Raw genomic sequence first — 16,009 nt, forward strand, 5'->3', positions numbered from 1 at the left:
GCCAGGCCCCCAGCTATGGACCGGGCCCCAGACATGGATCGGGCCCCAGCCAGCCACCGGGCCCCAGCCAGCCACCGGGCCCCAGCCAACTCTTCTGCTGCAGGGCAGTGCAGGGTTGATGGTAATGCTGGGGGTTGTAGTGCAGGAGAGATGGCGCAGCGAAAATAACTGACAAAGGCAGTGGAGTGCAGTCATCCGAGTTTACTCACAGTTCTTTTTAGGTTCCTCAGGTACACTGTACGGGTGTCAGCCTCCCGCGTCGCACTGCCAGACAGGGGTTCAGCACTCTCTCTAGTATATGAGAAGCGCTTAACGGGACCCCATTTTTGTATGTTCCTTTCTTGACCGACTTCCCGTGCTTTGTCTTCTCCCTCCTGCCCTGCGCCTCGCAAACAAAGTCCCGAACGGGTACTCTGAGATCCCGGACCTACTTGGTGCCCTTTTCGGTGGCTTAGATGAGAGTATGGCAACTGCACCTTGGAAGTGCAGAAGCCTCCGGTTTTCTGGCTGAGACGTGGAGTACTCGGCCAGTCCAGGGACCGGTTCCCTTCTTGCGGCCATATCCCTCTGACACCTGGCAGATTCGGGTGTACGGGTGGCCTCCTGCTCCTTCCATACCCCTGGAATCCCTTTCCTTACTGGAGCCTTACTCCTCTGCTCCCCTCCTGGGCCTTCCTTACTAGACCCCACTATGGAGCAGAGCTCCTGAAGAGACTCTGCTCCCCTCCTCTTTCTTGCTTCCTCTCCGACTGAACTGAACGCTGTTTCTAAGATGGCTTCCCTTTTTATATCTTCCTAAAGTGCTCCCCTGAACTACGTCCTCCACCCACATCCACTACATGGTTCCCCCTCTCTTTGGTTCCCCCTTCTCCAGCCAGGGACGTGGAAGCAAAACAAGTGCATAAGGCCCTTCCAGCCGGCCTGGAGTAGTGTGGTGTTGAGTGCAGGTGTTGGGGTCCCGGGCAGTACTCCATCCTTACCTGAGAGAAGGAGATACCACACCTCTGGGTGAGGCGCAGTAACTCTGTGGCGACTGAACCCTCAGGGGCGCCACAGAGGGCCCTGCAATCCAGCTCCACCGCAACTCCCCGCTGCTGGAGCACCGGATTCCTGAAGGACCCTGCCTCCTGTGACCTTCGCTCCACTGCCCCCCAGATAAGATACTGTACCTATTCAGACTATAAAACGGACCCCCATCTTATAAAAATATATTTTTTTCTATATTCCACCCCAAAATTTGGGGTGCGTCTTATAGTCCGAAAAATATGGTATATGCCTCATAATAAATTTGGCACATCTTGTGCTGCAGGTGCGCCAACACAAACTCCAACATTTATGAACTGACTCAAATTTCCGCTACAATTTACATCAATCCCTCCCACTAAAACCCACCACACTCTGTTTTATGAAAATTGGTGCGACAGCAGTGTAATTTTTTTTCTCCACAAAACAGCAATCCCAAGTTAAAATATTTTTTCATTTTCTCCTACCTCTGTGACCAGGTCTGGCTTCACTCGCACAGTGCACCTTCTGATTGCTGTCTGAAATGTAAAGCTGATGACACCTTTCACCTTTAATAATGTTTCTTAACATAGGTATTTCCTATCCTGAAAGTCCATAGTGGTCACTTCTTCCTACAAAAAGAAAAAAATTAAACAAAATAAATTAGGCAGAATTTTGCAGCTTAATATTTACCTGAATAGAGAGATATTTTAAGCCATTCTTTAAAAAAAAAAAATCTTGGACGCCCTTTAAAAAGTGGATCGAAGCTATAATAAGTTCTGTGTGCAGTATGGCAATATCAAACAGATGACCCTTACCAGATCATCAAGTCCATGGATGTGGAGTGTTATGGTTTCGGCTCTTTTGTTTGCACTTGAAATGAAGAACTGTAGGTTGTTTTGCTTGTTCTTGGTTTCTGGTGTAAGCAAGTGACCTGGCACACCTAATGACACGTGAATCTGATGGGCGAGTACTTTGCTACGATTATTCATGTCACTGAAAAAAAATAGAATTTATCCATATATCACAGGAGAGCTCTGTTGTCATCTTGTTCTGGAAAAGGTCACTATAAAAGGTACTGATTAAAGGGGTTGTATCATCCTCTTTCTTCAGGAGTGCGCCACCTCTCGGCCTCCTAGCTTCCTAGGGAGCAGTGCTCTTCTGAAGACTGACGGTTCTTTCCAGCGGCATGACTGAGCAGCTCACCCAAAAAACACACTTTCCGCATTGGAAAAGCCGCCATCAGTGCAGCCTAGGAAATCGGCCACTGCAGAAGTGGACAATAACCTAGGCGATAAGCTGTAAACCAGAAGGAAAAATCCATCTGTTCTTAACAAAGAGGAAAGTATAAGTAAATTGCAAAGTTGCCCTGATTTTACAAGCACTTTGCAATATTAACTTGCAAATTTGAGACAACCCCTTTAATAAACATTAAAGAGTTTATTATTATTTGTCTGGCTGTTTTTTTTCAGGAAAGTTGTGTCCCAAGGTGCAATTTGTTGTGAAATAAAGAAACTGTGCTTTACTTACTGCTGAGTCTTCACCATGGCTCTTATTTTATTATTTGGAGCACTGACATCACGACGACAATGCTGCAGGAAATCAGTGAGGTCAGCGGCTCATGCTGTCTACAAGGACAAAGCCGCTGAGGTCACTGATTGGCTTCAGCACTGCCGACGTGATGACGGCACTGCAGACAATAACAGACACCCGGAGAAGCAGCACTCAGCACTGGATCCTTCGAGGATGCATAATACAGTTCGTTTTTATTACAATAAATTGCGTGTAAGGACAACTTTCCTGAAAATGGAAGACCCCTTTAAATATTACAAAATGGAAAATTGTTCTAGATACACAACACCCGCTTGTCTAGTGCACACACTAGAGCTAATGGTGGACTACATTTAATTCATGACAATTTGTATGAAAAATATGAAGATCATCAAAAGACTGGCTACAGAGAGAGTTGTCCAAACAAGGATACATATGCCAAGGCATACAATGCAGTGAGGACTACCCAAAAACACAGGCCCATGTGCCCAGACATCCAGGGCATTACAGTGACAGCATTTCTGCTGGATGTACACTCACTTTGTACGGACACCACTACTACCAGCTAATACTTCATGACAGCTGTACACAAGCTCAGCCCCAGCATTACACGCAATGAGTTTACCTGTTCTTAATGTTCTCCAGGCTCACCATCATACCTAGCTCACTCCTCGGTCTTTTACAGTGATTAGGATTTTCACACAATTAGTGAATTGCCTGTAAAAGATGTAATACCGTTATATAGAAAATTGGCTTCAAGGGTGAAAGTTATAGTGTTCCCCCAATTATGTTCTATTTTATGTAACTAATGAATGGCCAATTCTTTGTTACCACAAATGAATCCTGAGCAGGCTTTTCAATAGTAAAGGGGGCCTGTCATTCGATTCATGTTGCTCGAACCACGGGCAGGATGAATCAGAGCCTGTCTGTGCGATTGCAGACAGGTAGGTTTGAAAAACCAGGCGGAGACTATTGGGAGAGACCCAGCTAATTTGATGATGTACTCAGCTGGCTTCTTTCCGCCCCACTCCAGATGACTGAGGGAGTCCCTTATCACATCAGACTAATCACATCTCTCTCCTTATGGTTCCTGGACGTCATTTAAAATTATATTTTCTCGGAAACAAGGGAGGGTCAAGAGGAAAACATACTTTGCAGCAATCATGCACAGGGCTGTGGAGTCGGTAAGCCAAACCTCCAACTCCACGACTCCGACTCACTCCCTTATACATGGCTCATGTTTAAGTGATAAATTTACTGTAGCACAGATTCATCTCAGCTAAAAGTCTAGACCTTTTGATCAGGAATAGGACAGACATTTATAGGACATTTCATAACTTTCCCAAATTCTTATGAAAAATATTCCCCACAAACTACATTGAACTACTGTACCCAATTTATTATATATTTTAGGTGACTCTTGGTCTTCCTTTCCTGGGGCGATCCTCATGTGAGCCAGTTTCTTTGTAGCGCTTGATGGTTTTTGCAACTGCACTTGGGGACACTTTCAAAGTTTGCCCAATTTTTCACGCTGACTGACCTTCATTTCTTAAAGTAATGATGGCCACTTGTTTTTCTTTACTTAGCTGCTTTTTTCTTGCCATAATACAAATTCTGACAGTCTATTCACTAGGACTATCAGCTGTGTATCCACCTAACTTCTGCACAACACAACTGATGGTCCCAACCCCATTTATAAGGCAAGAAATCCCACTTATTAAACCTGACAGGGCACGCCTGTGAAGTGAAAACCATTTCCGGTGACTACCTCTTGAAGCTCATCAAGAGAATGCCAAGAGTGTGCAAAGCAGTCATCAAAGCAAAAGGTGGCTGCTTTGAAGAACCTAGAATATAAGACATATTTTCAGTTGTTTCACACTTTTTTGTTAAGTATATAATTCCACATGTGTTAACTCATAGTTTTGATGCCTTCAGTGTGAATGTACAATTTTCATAGTCATGAAAATACAGAAAAATCTTTAAATGAGAAGGTGTGTCCAAACTTTTGGTCTGTACTGTATATGGAGATGCTATCTGCTGTTATTACTCCATGGTGATGGTTCCTCTGTTTCTATATATATTTAAAATCAATGATTTTATTATGTGTAATGTAGGATCTATTTTGGGGGTCGCTATGTGGGGAGGGTCATTTTTTAGCTTCACATATTATCTGCACTTACCCCTGTTGTGTGCCTAATTGATTATCTGTAATAAATTTGTTATAACTTTGTCTTTTTTCCCTGTGCTCTCTATGTCTATTTGACGATGGAGCCTATATAGTCCATAATATGGTAGTATTGAGTATAACATTATATGTAATGGTGATTTAAAATATACATTAGAATTGTGGTGTACATACTACTTTTTCCATGAATTGTGCTATTTTACATTGTTAATGTGGTAAATGACTATTCTAGCTGCAAAAGTCTTGTTTTTATTGCAATATCTACATAGGTGAATAGAGGCCCATTTCTAACAACCACCACTCCAGTGTTTTAATGGTACATTGTGTTTGCTAACTGTGTAAGAAGGCTAATGGATGTTTAGAAAACCCTAGAAAACCCTTGCACAAGTATGTTAGCCCAGCTGAAAATGGTTTGGCTGATTTGAGAAGCTATAAAGTTGACCTTCCATTGAGCTAGTTGAGAATCTGGAGCATTACATTTGTTTGTTCTATGAAACTCTCAAAATGGCCAGAAAAAGAGAACTTTCATGTGAAACTCGACAGTCTATTCTTGTTCTTAGAAATGAAGGCTATTCCATGTGAGAAATTGCCAAGAAACTGAAGATTTCCTACAATGGTGTGTACTACTCCCTTCAGAGGAGAGAAAAAACAGGCTCTAACCAGAGTAAAAAGAGAAGTGGGAGGCCCCGCTGCACAACTGAGCAACAAGACAAGTACATTAGAGTCTCTAGTTTGAGAAATTGACGCCTCAAAGCTCCTCAAATGGCAGCTTCATTAAATAGTACACGCAAAACGCCAGTGTCAACGTCTACAGCGAAGAGGAGACTCCGGGATGCTGGCCTTCAGGGCAAAGTGGCAAAGAAAAATCCATATTTGAGACTGGCTAATAAAAGGAAAAGATTAATATGGGCAAAAGAACACAGACATTGGACAGAAGATTGTAAAAAAGTTTTATGGACAGACGAATCAAAGTTTGAGGTGTTTGGATCACACAGAACAACATTTGTGAGATGCAGAACAACTGAAAAGATGCTGGAAGAGTGCCTGACGCCATCTGTCAAGCATGATGGTCTGGAGTTGCTTTGGTGCTGGTAAAGTGGGAGATTTGGACAAGGTAAATGGGATTTTGAGTAAGGAAGGTTATCACTCCATTTTGCAACGCCATGCCATACCCTGTGGACAGCGCTTGATTGGAGCCAATTTCATCCTACAACAGGACAATGACCCAAAGCACACCTGCAAATTATGCATGAACTATTTAGGGAAGAAGCAGGCAGCTGGTATTCTATCTGTAATGGAGTGGCCAGCGCAGTCACCAGATCTCAAACCCATTTAGCTGTTGTGGGAGCAGCTTGACCGTATGGTACGCAAAAAGTGCCCATCAAGCCAATCCAACTTGTGGGAGGGGCTTCAGGAAGCATGAGGTGAAATTTCTCAAGATTACCTCAGCAAATTAACAGCTAGAATGCCAAAGGTCTGCAATGCTGTAATTGCGGCAAAAGGGAGCATTCTTTGACAAAAGCAAAGTTTGAAGGAGAAAATTATTCTTTCAAATAAAAATCATTATTTCTAACCTTGTCAATGTCTGGACTATATTTTCTATTCATTTGGCAATTCATTTGATAAATAAAAGTATGATTTTTCATGGAAAACACAAAATTGTCTGGGTGACCGCAAACTTTTGAACGGTAGTGTACACACACACATCATGAATCATTGTGCATCATGAATCATTGTATATATTAAAGGGGCCCACTGAGACTCAAAAATCTGGAGCCGGCCCTGTGTGTGTATGTATTTTACACAGGAGCAGTGTGTGTGTATATATTTTGCAGAGGGGCTGTGTGTGTGTGTGTGTGTGTATTTTGCAAGTCTCCTGTAATGTCCACATCTGCCCCAGGTTAAATCTCTGACTGACGCAGCGCTCTGACTGACACAGCCCCCTAACTGATGCAGCGCTCTGACTTACACAGCGCTCTGACTGACGCAGCCCCCTGACTGACACAGCCCCCTGACTGATGCAGCGCTCTGACTGATGCAGCGCTCTGACTGACGCAGCCACCTGACTGACGCAGCCCCCTGACTGACACAGCCCCCTGACTGATGCAGCGCTCTGACTGATGCAGCGCTCTGACTGATGCAGCGCTCTGACTGATGCAGCGCTCTGACTGACACATCGCTGTGACTGACGCAGCCCCCTGACTGATGCAGCGCTCTGACTTACACAGCGCTCTGACTGACGCAGCCCCCTGACTGACGCAGCCCCCTGACTGACACAGCCCCCTGACTGACACAGCCCCCTGACTGATGCAGCGCTCTGACTGATGCAGCGCTCTGACTGACGCATCGCTGTGACTGACGCAGCCCCCTGACTGATGCAGCCCCCTGACTGACACAGCCCCCTGACTGATGCAGCCCCCTGACTGACACAGCCCCCTGACTGATGCAGTGCTCTGACTGATGCAGCGCTCTGACTGACGCAGCCCCCTGACTGACGCAGCCCCCTGACTGACACAGCCCCTTGACTGATGCAGCGCTCTGACTGATGCAGCGCTCTGACTGATGCAGCGCTCTGACTGACACATCGCTGTGACTGACGCAGCCCCCTGACTGATGCAGCGCTCTGACTTACACAGCGCTCTGACTGACGCAGCCCCCTGACTGACGCAGCCCCCTGACTGACACAGCCCCCTGACTGATGCAGCGCTCTGACTGATGCAGCGCTCTGACTGATGTAGCGCTCTGACTGACGCATCGCTGTGACTGACGCAGCCCCCTGACTGACGCAGCCCCCTGACTGACACAGCCCCCTGACTGATGCAGCGCTCTGACTGACGCAGCGCTCTGACTGATGCAGCGCTCTGACTGACGCAGCGCTCTGACTGGCGCAGCGCTCTGACTGACGCAGTGCTCTGACTGGGGCAACGCTCTGACTGACGTATCGCTGTGACTGACACAGCCCCCTGACTGACGCAGCACTCTGACTGACACAGCGCTCTGACTGGCGCAGCCCCCTGACTGATGCAGCACTCTGACTGACGCAGCCCCCTGACTGACACAGTGCTCTGACTGACACAGCCCCCGACTGATGCAGCGCTCTGACTAATGCAGCGCTCTGACTGACGCAGCGCTCAGACTGATGCAGCGCTCTGAATGACGCAGCGCTCTGACTGACGCAGCGCTCTGACTGGTGCAGCGCTCTGACTGACGCAGTGCTCTGACTGGGGCAACGCTCTGACTCACGTATCGCTGTGACTGACGCAGCACTCTGACTGACGCAGCGCTCTGACTGACGCAGCCCCCTGACTGACACAGCGCTCTGACTGGCGCAGCGCTCTGACTGACGCATCCCCCTGACCGACGCAGCGCTCTGACTGGCGCAGCGCTCTGACTGACGCAGCCCCGTGACTGATGCAGCGCTCTGACTGACGCAGCGCTCTGATTGACGCAGCGCTCTGACTGACGCATCGCTGTGACTGGCGCAGCGCTCTGATTGACGCAGCGCTCTGACTGGCACAGCGCTGTGACTGGCGCAGCGCTCTGACTTTTATATGTATGTGCACAGCGCTGACCCACTACCCGCGTCACATGACTATGGGAGACATACATGAGGGGCCAGGTGGTAGACTTTTGGCTGGTGTAGAAATTAAAGTTTTGCCCTTTTTCCGTCACAGGTGAGAAAGGCTGCAGAGTCCGGCTCCACAGTCAGGAGCCATCATAGGAGCACACAGGATGCAAAATATGCTGGCCCTGTGACGCAGGAACACTTCCATGGAGCCAGAGGCTGGAGCTTGTAGAGAACGCGGCGGTGAGCCCTCCAGCACCCGGCCACCCCCCATGTATACACGGCCACTTACACCTCACCGGCCACTCAGCTCTCCTGGACGCAGCACGTACACCGGGGTCACACAACAACCTCTCCAGCCTCAAGCACACGGCGACCGTTACCTAACCCCACCCACAGCGACACCTGCAGCTGATTGGCTCTGGAATCTGTCACAGGTCTTCACACAGCTGGACGTAATCTCACAGCGCTGGGTTTGAATGAGTCTCGTCCGTTCTCCTCGTCCTGTCCCGGAGCTGCGCGGAGACACCAAGAGCTGACACTACCCCCGGGCGGACACGGTGAGTGACGTCCTGTGCTCCGTACATACCGGGGCCTGTTTCCGGCCTAAAGAGGCTGATCACAGAGAACAATAGCTTGAACGTAAAGTGACTGATACCAGAGAGCACCAGCAGGCATAGATTGCTGCAGCCAGGTCAGTGAGCTTTCATTGTTGTTTTCCAGGAGGAAGGAATCCTGTGTCCGCCATCACCTCTGCAGCTGGAGCTGATCCACCAGCTGTCGGAATACCTGGGAGTGCCCACTGAGCAGGTGAGTGGTGATCGGGCCTGGGACTGGCGCACATGTATAGGGGCTCCAGCCTTATGTTGTACTTTATATATGGTACCAGTGATTGCTCACTGACACCCCCATGTTCCTTCATATCGCTACCCGTAGCGACCACGCACCAATGGCAGAAAAGGAGAAGTGACCTCTCCAGCAGGACAGAGGGGCATGGGGGATTCATAGCTGAGTATACTCAGGACATACAGTACAGACCAAAAGTTTGGACACACCTTCTCATTTAAAGATTTTTCTGTATTTTCTTGACTATGAAAATTGTACATTTACACTGAAGGCATCAAAACTATGAATTAACACATGTGGAATTATATACTTAACAAAAAAGTGTGAAACAACTGAAAATATGTCTTATATTCTAGGTTCTTCAAAGTAGCCATCTTTTGCTTTGATGACTGCTTTGTACACTCTTGGCATTCTCTTGATGAGCTTCAAGAGGTAGTCACCGGAAATGATCTTCCAACAATCTTGAAAGAGTTCCCAGAGATGCTTAGCACTTGTTAGCCCTTTTGCCTTCATTCTGCGGTCCAGCTCACCCCAAACCATCTCGATTGGGTTCAGGTCTGGTGACTGTGGAGGCCAGGTCATCTGGCGTAGCACCCCATCACTCTCCCTCTTGGTCAAATAGCCCTTACACAGCCTGGAGGTGTGTTTGGGGTCATTGTCCTGTTGAAAAATAAATGATGGTCGAACTAAACGCAAACCGGATTGAATAGCATGCCGCTGCAAGATGCTGTGGTAGCCATGCTGGTTCAGTATGCCTTCAATTTTGAATAAATTCCCAACAGTGTCAAAAGCAAAACATCCCCACACCATCACACCTCATCCTCCATGCTTCACGGTGGGAACCAGGCATGTAGAGTACAACCATTCACCTTTTCTGCGTCGCACAAAGACACAGTGGTTGGTACCAAAGATCTCAAATTTGGACTCATCAGACCAAAGCACAGATTTCCACTGGTCTAATGTCCATTGCTTGTGTTCTTTAGCCCAAACAAGTCTCTTCTGCTTGTTGCCTGTCCTTAGCAGTGGTTTCCTAGCAGCTATATTTCGATGAAGGCCTGATGCACAAAGTCTACTCTTAACAGTTGTTGAAGAGATGTGTTTGCTGCTAGAACTATGTGTGGCATTGACCTGGTCTCTAATCTGAGCTGCTGTTAACCTGCGATTTCTGAGGCTGGTGACTCGGATAAACTTATCCTCAGAAGCAGAGGTGACTCTTGGTCTTCCTTTCCTGGGGCGGTCATCGTGTGAGCCAGTTTCTTTGTAGCGCTTGATAGTTTTTGCAACTGCACTTGGGGACACTTTCAATGTTTTCCCAATTTTTCAGACTGACTGACCTTCATTTCTTAAACTAATGATGGCCACTGGTTTTTCTTTACTTAGAATTTGTATTATGGCAAGAAAAAAGCATCTAACAGTCTATTCAGTAGGACTATCAGCTGTGTATCCACCAGACTTCTGCACAACACAACTGATGGTCCCAACCCATTTATAAGGCAAGAAATCCCAGTTATTAAACCTGACAGGGCACACCTGTGAAGTGAAAATCATTTCTGGTGACTACCTCTTGAAGCTCATCAAGAGAATGCCAAGAGTGTGTGACGCGCTCCCTGGGCCGTGGGGCACCCAGTGCCAGGCCGGTAGATGCTGGGGGATGTCACAGTGGCGGTGACCCGGTCCGTGACCCGGGGCGGTCAATAAAAGGGGTTATTGATAGGGGATTTATAGCGACTCTATAAAGTTTGTGACGCCACCTGTGGTACGCGGCTAAAGGGAGCCACCGCTGCGCAGCAGGTCCTCTAGAGCTGATGTTACTGAAGCAGGGATGGTGTGGCTCTCCACAGGTAGAGCTTAGCTCCAGGGCAGTGTAGATGTTGTTGTAGGTGATGCTGGGCGTTGTAGTGCAGGGGTTGATGGTGCAGTAATAAACACAGAGGCAGTGTAGTGCAGTCCTCAGGGTCTTTACTCTCGGTTGTTGCAGTTCAGGTTACAGGTACCAGTGTAACTTCCCTCGACGTGCTGCGCTTACTCAGGGAGGGGTTCAGACCACCCCCAGGTAACTTCAGAGTACTTAACAGGACCCCCTTCTGTGTGTTCTCTCTCTCTCTGGCCTTCTCCCTGCACCTCACACCTAGTGCCCCCAATCCGGAACCAGCGGGCCTTGGCGGGTGACATCTGTTCCATTCCCTGGGTCCTATATGGCTACCTTCTCGGTGAGACTGGTGTGGACTTGTGGCTACAGGACATAAAATACTGTAGCCTCCAGTTTCTAGTTAGGCATAGAGTCCTCTGCTAGTTGAGGGATCGGTTCCCTTTGTACGGCCTGACCCCTCCACCGCCTGATAGATTCGGGTGTACGGGTGGCCTCCAGCACTGCCCGTACCCCTGGCGTCCTTTCCTTATTCCTGGAGCCTTTCTCCTGCTCCTCTCTCCTTTCCTTTCAGTCCTGGGCCTCTCACCAGGCCCTGCTCCTGAGCAGAGCTCCTACAGAGCCTCTGCTCCTTCAACTTCTCCTCCTCTGACTGAACCTCACTTCACAAGATGGCTCCTGTTCTTATATCATCTCTCCAGTGCTCCCCTGAACTGCTTCCTCCACCCACACCCACTACATGGTTCCCCCTTACTGTGGTCCCCCCCCCACTCCAGCCTGGGACCAGGGACTGTGCTCTCCAGTAGGAGCAATCTCGCCCTGCCCTCTGTACTGGAGTAGTGTAATGTTGGATGCAGGTGTTAGGGTCCCGAGCCGTACTCCTTCCTTACCTGAGAGTGAGACACCACACCTCTGGGTGAGATGCAGCACCTCTGTGGCGACAGAAACCCTCAGGGGCGCCACATACCCCCCTGGTAAAACACAGCACGTCCGCGGGCTGGAACAGAGTAAAAAACAGGGTATTTTTAAAGACATGCAAAATTTTGGAATGCATTTGTGGCGCCCCTGAGGGTTCGGTCGCCACAGAGGTACTGCACCTCACCCAGAGGTGTGGTGTCTCCCTTTCTATCAGGTAAGGAGGGAGTATTGCACGGAACCCCAACACCTACATCCAACACTACACTACCCCAGGCCAGCAGGAGGGGCAAGACGCAATGTAGTTTTCTCCTGAGCCCTGACCCTGGCTGGGGTGGGGGGAACCCAAAGTTAGGGCGAACCAGTAGTGGGTGTGGGTGGAGGAGGTAGCTCATGGGAGCACTTATACAGTAGATATATAAAAGGTAGACATTTTAGCATTGGGGAGTTGAAGAACAGTGTGTGGTTGAGTAGGAACAGTCCGGGAGCAGAGTCTCTTTAGGAGCTCTGCTCCACCACAAAGGGCCTAGGACTGAGGCCCAGGAGGGGAGCAGGGAGTAAGCTCCGTTCTATAGAAGGGATCCTAGGGGGTACGGCGAATGCAGGCGGCACCCGTACACCCCGAACCTGCCAAGCGTCAGGAGGATCTAGGCCGCAAGAAGGGGACTGGCCCCTGGCCCAGTCGTGCAGCTTCAAGCCTCGGCTGGAAAAACCGGAGGCTTCTGGCTTCTATAGCCACAAGCCAAACCCTCACTTCAATCCAAAGTAAGGTCAAGCAGGTCTGTGCAACTCCGACGGACAGGGGGGACCTCGCAGCACCCGAACAGGATTCACAGTGGCAAGCGCATGGCAGGAGGGAGAAAGACCCAGCGCGAAGTCGGTCTAGAAAGGTACATAAGAAAGTGGGGTTCTGCCAGGTACACCCAAGCTGCCTGAGGAAGGACTGAACCCCTGCCCGGTGAACGCAGAGCGACGCAGGAGGCTTGCACCAGTACAGTGCACCTGTGGACTGTCTAAGAACTGTGAGTAAATCTTGGATGACTGCACCGAATTGCCTCCGTCCCTTCCTTTCACCAGCGCCATTTCCCTCCCTGCACTACAACGCCCAGCGCACCTGCATTTATTCTACACTGCCCTGAGGCCTGCTCCACCTGTGGGGAGCCGTTCCATCTCAAGCTGCCCTAACACCTGCCTCAGAGGACTGTCGCAGCGCTGGTGATCCTCACCAGACACCACAGGTGGCGGCACGACATATCCCCTATAAATATCCCCCTTTTGAGTGACCGCCCTGGGCCACGGATCGGGCCAGCCACCGTGATATCCCCCAAGAGCAGCCATAAGGCCCGGCTGCCGAGCACCCCACGGCCCTGGGGGCGAGTCACAGTCACATAGAAGATTATGAATATAACATTTCTTCCCTTTATGGGAGGCACATTTCTTGAACGTTACTGGTTGTCAAAATATTATAAAACACTTTTAATAACATTCTTCAACAAGTTACAGCACGATCTGTAACCGGGTGTCCATTTTCTTTAGTAAGGTGCTATTCAGTGAACATGAGGGACCCGCCCGAAAACCCTCAACGTAGGCCCTGGGCGTGGCTGCAGGGCATAGATGATCCAGATGTTGGACCACGTCTTCGGCCACGCCAAACGGGTTTTTGTTCAATGGTCTTTTTACATAAAACCAATAGGGGGCACTTTAATAAGTGCAACTATTTACACTGGAAAGTTCTTCGGTTATTCACCGTCCATAACCTGACAGTTTTTGTACCTTTTCCAGGTAACTGGATAAACACACTCACATCTCAAACTTGCAGTGTCTCTGCCATACCCCTACGGGTAACTATATAGTGTTCAAGTTCCAGCTACTGTGCTCAGTAGTGGTGCTCCCTCCTGGGAAGCTCTTGTCCACTATAGGCTGGCCCAGCCAGGTCATCAGCACTGTAGGATGAGGAACTGCTCACTTTCCCCACCCTGTAGACATTCAGGGCATACCAGTTCCTCTCACATCTATGCCTGGTGTAGGTGACGTAATCATCCGGGTACAAGTTCCGATCCGGATGTCCTTCTTTAAGGTGGGACTCCACGTCCCTCTGATTCACGAAAAGGTCCGTCTCGGCCTGTGGATCCCAGATGAAACCCCATCCTCCATGCTGGTTGAACTTCACTACGGTCCCTTCGGCACGGGGACCTTATGCTGACTTCCTGTCCTTGCGGGCCCTGGCCTTCTCCTCCATGTTCCGGGCCTACAGTCTTTCCTAACGCACCCGCCGGATGTGGCACTCCTTCTCGAGCTGCTCCACTTCCCTCTTGCAGTCCTCTCTTCTGCGGGCAGCCTCTGCTTTTGTTTCTCGGGGAAACCCCATGAGGTCTACCCCAGGGTTATCCCACTCAAATTGATCCTCCTCACTTTGGGAGACGGCGGGGGGTGGGGGAGCTGGTAATAGTGGGAGCCGCTGGTCTTCCACCTCTGCGGTCCAATCCCAGGGTCGGCGTCCGTACACCCACTCGGGTGTCGGGGTAAGCGGTTCCCGTAAGGGACCCAGGAGCGGGCCGGTGTTGCTGGTGCCCGGAGGTGACGGTTCCGAGCCCCAGAGGACGTCTAGGGCGTGCGCGCCCGGGGACCGATGACCTGGAAGGAGGGCCCGGAACGGGTCCGCGTGTTCCGCGCCCGGGGGCGGAGGGCCTTGCTGGGGTGTCAGGAGCGGGTCTGCGTCAGTAGCGCCCGGGGTCGACGGTTCCACCAGAGGGCCAGGAGCAGGTCAGCGCCTCTAGCACCCGGGACAGGGAGGCTCCTCTTACCTGCTCCCGCGGCCGCTCTTGCGCTGCACTCTGCCTCCTGGTGCTGGTGCGGATCCGCCAAGGCTGGGGCGCTGCCTGTGCTTTGCAGCGCTGGCTGCTGCCGGTTCGCCATCCTCTCTACTATCTCCTTTTTCCAGCTGGCGATGGCATCTTGCTGGGCCCTCTCCATTCTCCCGGTCAGGTCCTCCATCCCGGCATAGAGGAACTCCGAATCCTCCCGGGACAGCTTGGAAACTACCTCCTCCAGGGTGAGGGGTGCCTCAGGTCATAGCAGGCCGCTGGCAGGGACTCCTGGTGCACTTCCCTTCATGTTGCCTGCCAGGTGCGGTCTGTCTAGACTGGTCAAGACCACACCCTGTCTCCCAGTTTTCTTCTCTCCTCTCCCCTTTCTGGGGCGGTCCCATGGCTGCTTGCTGTCGGCCACACCCGGAGGTAGCCTCTCCATATATGGCTACCTTCTCGGTGAGACTGGTATGGACTTGTGGCTACAGGACATAAAATACTGTAGCCTCCGGGTTCTAGTTAGGCATAGAGTCCTCCGCTAGTTGAGGGATCGGTTCCCTTTGTACGGCCTGACCCCTCCACCGCCTGATAGATTCGGGCGTACGGGTGGTCTCCAGCACTGCCGTACCCCTGGGGTCTTTTCCTTATTCCTGGAGCCTCTCTCCTGCTCCTCTCTCCTCTCCTTTCCTTTCAGTCCTGGGCCTCTCACCAGGCCCTCCTTCTGAGCAGAGCTCCTACAGAGCCTCTGCTCCTTCCACTTCTCCTCCTCTGACTGAACCTCGCTTCACAAGATGGCTCCTGTTCTTATATCATCTCTCCAGTGCTCCCCTGAACTGCTTCCTCCACCCACACCCACTACATGGTTCCCCCTTACTGTGGTCCCCCCCCACTCCAGCCAGGAACCAGGGACTGTGCTCTTGTGTCACCCTGGCCTGGATGCCACAAAATCTAATAAAGCTGTGTCTTTAGAGCAAGGGGGAGGTTCTCTAGTCAGGGGAACATTAGCATGCAATACCTCCTGTCTCAGGCCAGTAGGGGGAGCCGGCTGCCCCTATAAAAGCTGGAACTGGGGGCAGGGTTAGGGAGAACTGGACGACCTGTCTCAGGACTGAGAAGCGTCCCAGAGCAGAGAGGGACAGTTGTATTGCACCCTAAGAGGAAGTGTGGCGGTAGGAGAGCCACAAGCCAGAGACAAGAGGCGAAGTGAGCCTGTCTTGGTAGATAAAGAACTCAATTTACCAGACTTTGGTGTCTGAGGCTGTGAGGATTCC

General features: G+C 50.3%; 1 protein-coding gene across 1 annotated transcript; it reads right to left on the reverse strand.

The window, feature by feature from the left end:
- Positions 1–1,496: 1,496 nt before the first annotated feature.
- Positions 1,497–8,694, reverse strand: LOC141225668 (armadillo repeat-containing protein 1-like). Its single transcript, XM_073667074.1, has 4 exons — positions 8,596–8,694; positions 3,179–3,270; positions 1,821–1,998; positions 1,497–1,634 (listed from the first exon to the last, which is right to left on the reverse strand). Exons 2-4 carry the CDS (start codon positions 3,208–3,210, stop codon positions 1,587–1,589), a joined length of 258 nt encoding a protein of 85 aa, XP_073523175.1. The 5' UTR covers positions 3,211–3,270; positions 8,596–8,694; the 3' UTR covers positions 1,497–1,586.
- Between the last annotated feature and the right edge of the window lie 7,315 nt (positions 8,695–16,009).

Source organism: Phyllobates terribilis, unplaced genomic scaffold (assembly GCF_046119375.1).
Source record: "Phyllobates terribilis strain yellow unplaced genomic scaffold, ASM4611937v1 Scaffold_405__1_contigs__length_1709751, whole genome shotgun sequence".
Lineage (NCBI taxonomy): Eukaryota > Metazoa > Chordata > Amphibia > Anura > Dendrobatidae > Phyllobates > Phyllobates terribilis.

Coding starts and splice junctions, on each gene's coding strand:
- LOC141225668 (XM_073667074.1), bottom strand. CDS start 3,210: ATGATGGTGAGCCTGGAGAACATTAAGAACAG. Junction 1,999..3,178: donor CTGGAGAACATTAAGAACAG/GTAAACTCATTG, acceptor ATTTTTTTTCAG/TGACATGAATAATCGTAGCA. Junction 1,635..1,820: donor TCCATGGACTTGATGATCTG/GTAAGGGTCATC, acceptor TTCTTTTTGTAG/GAAGAAGTGACCACTATGGA.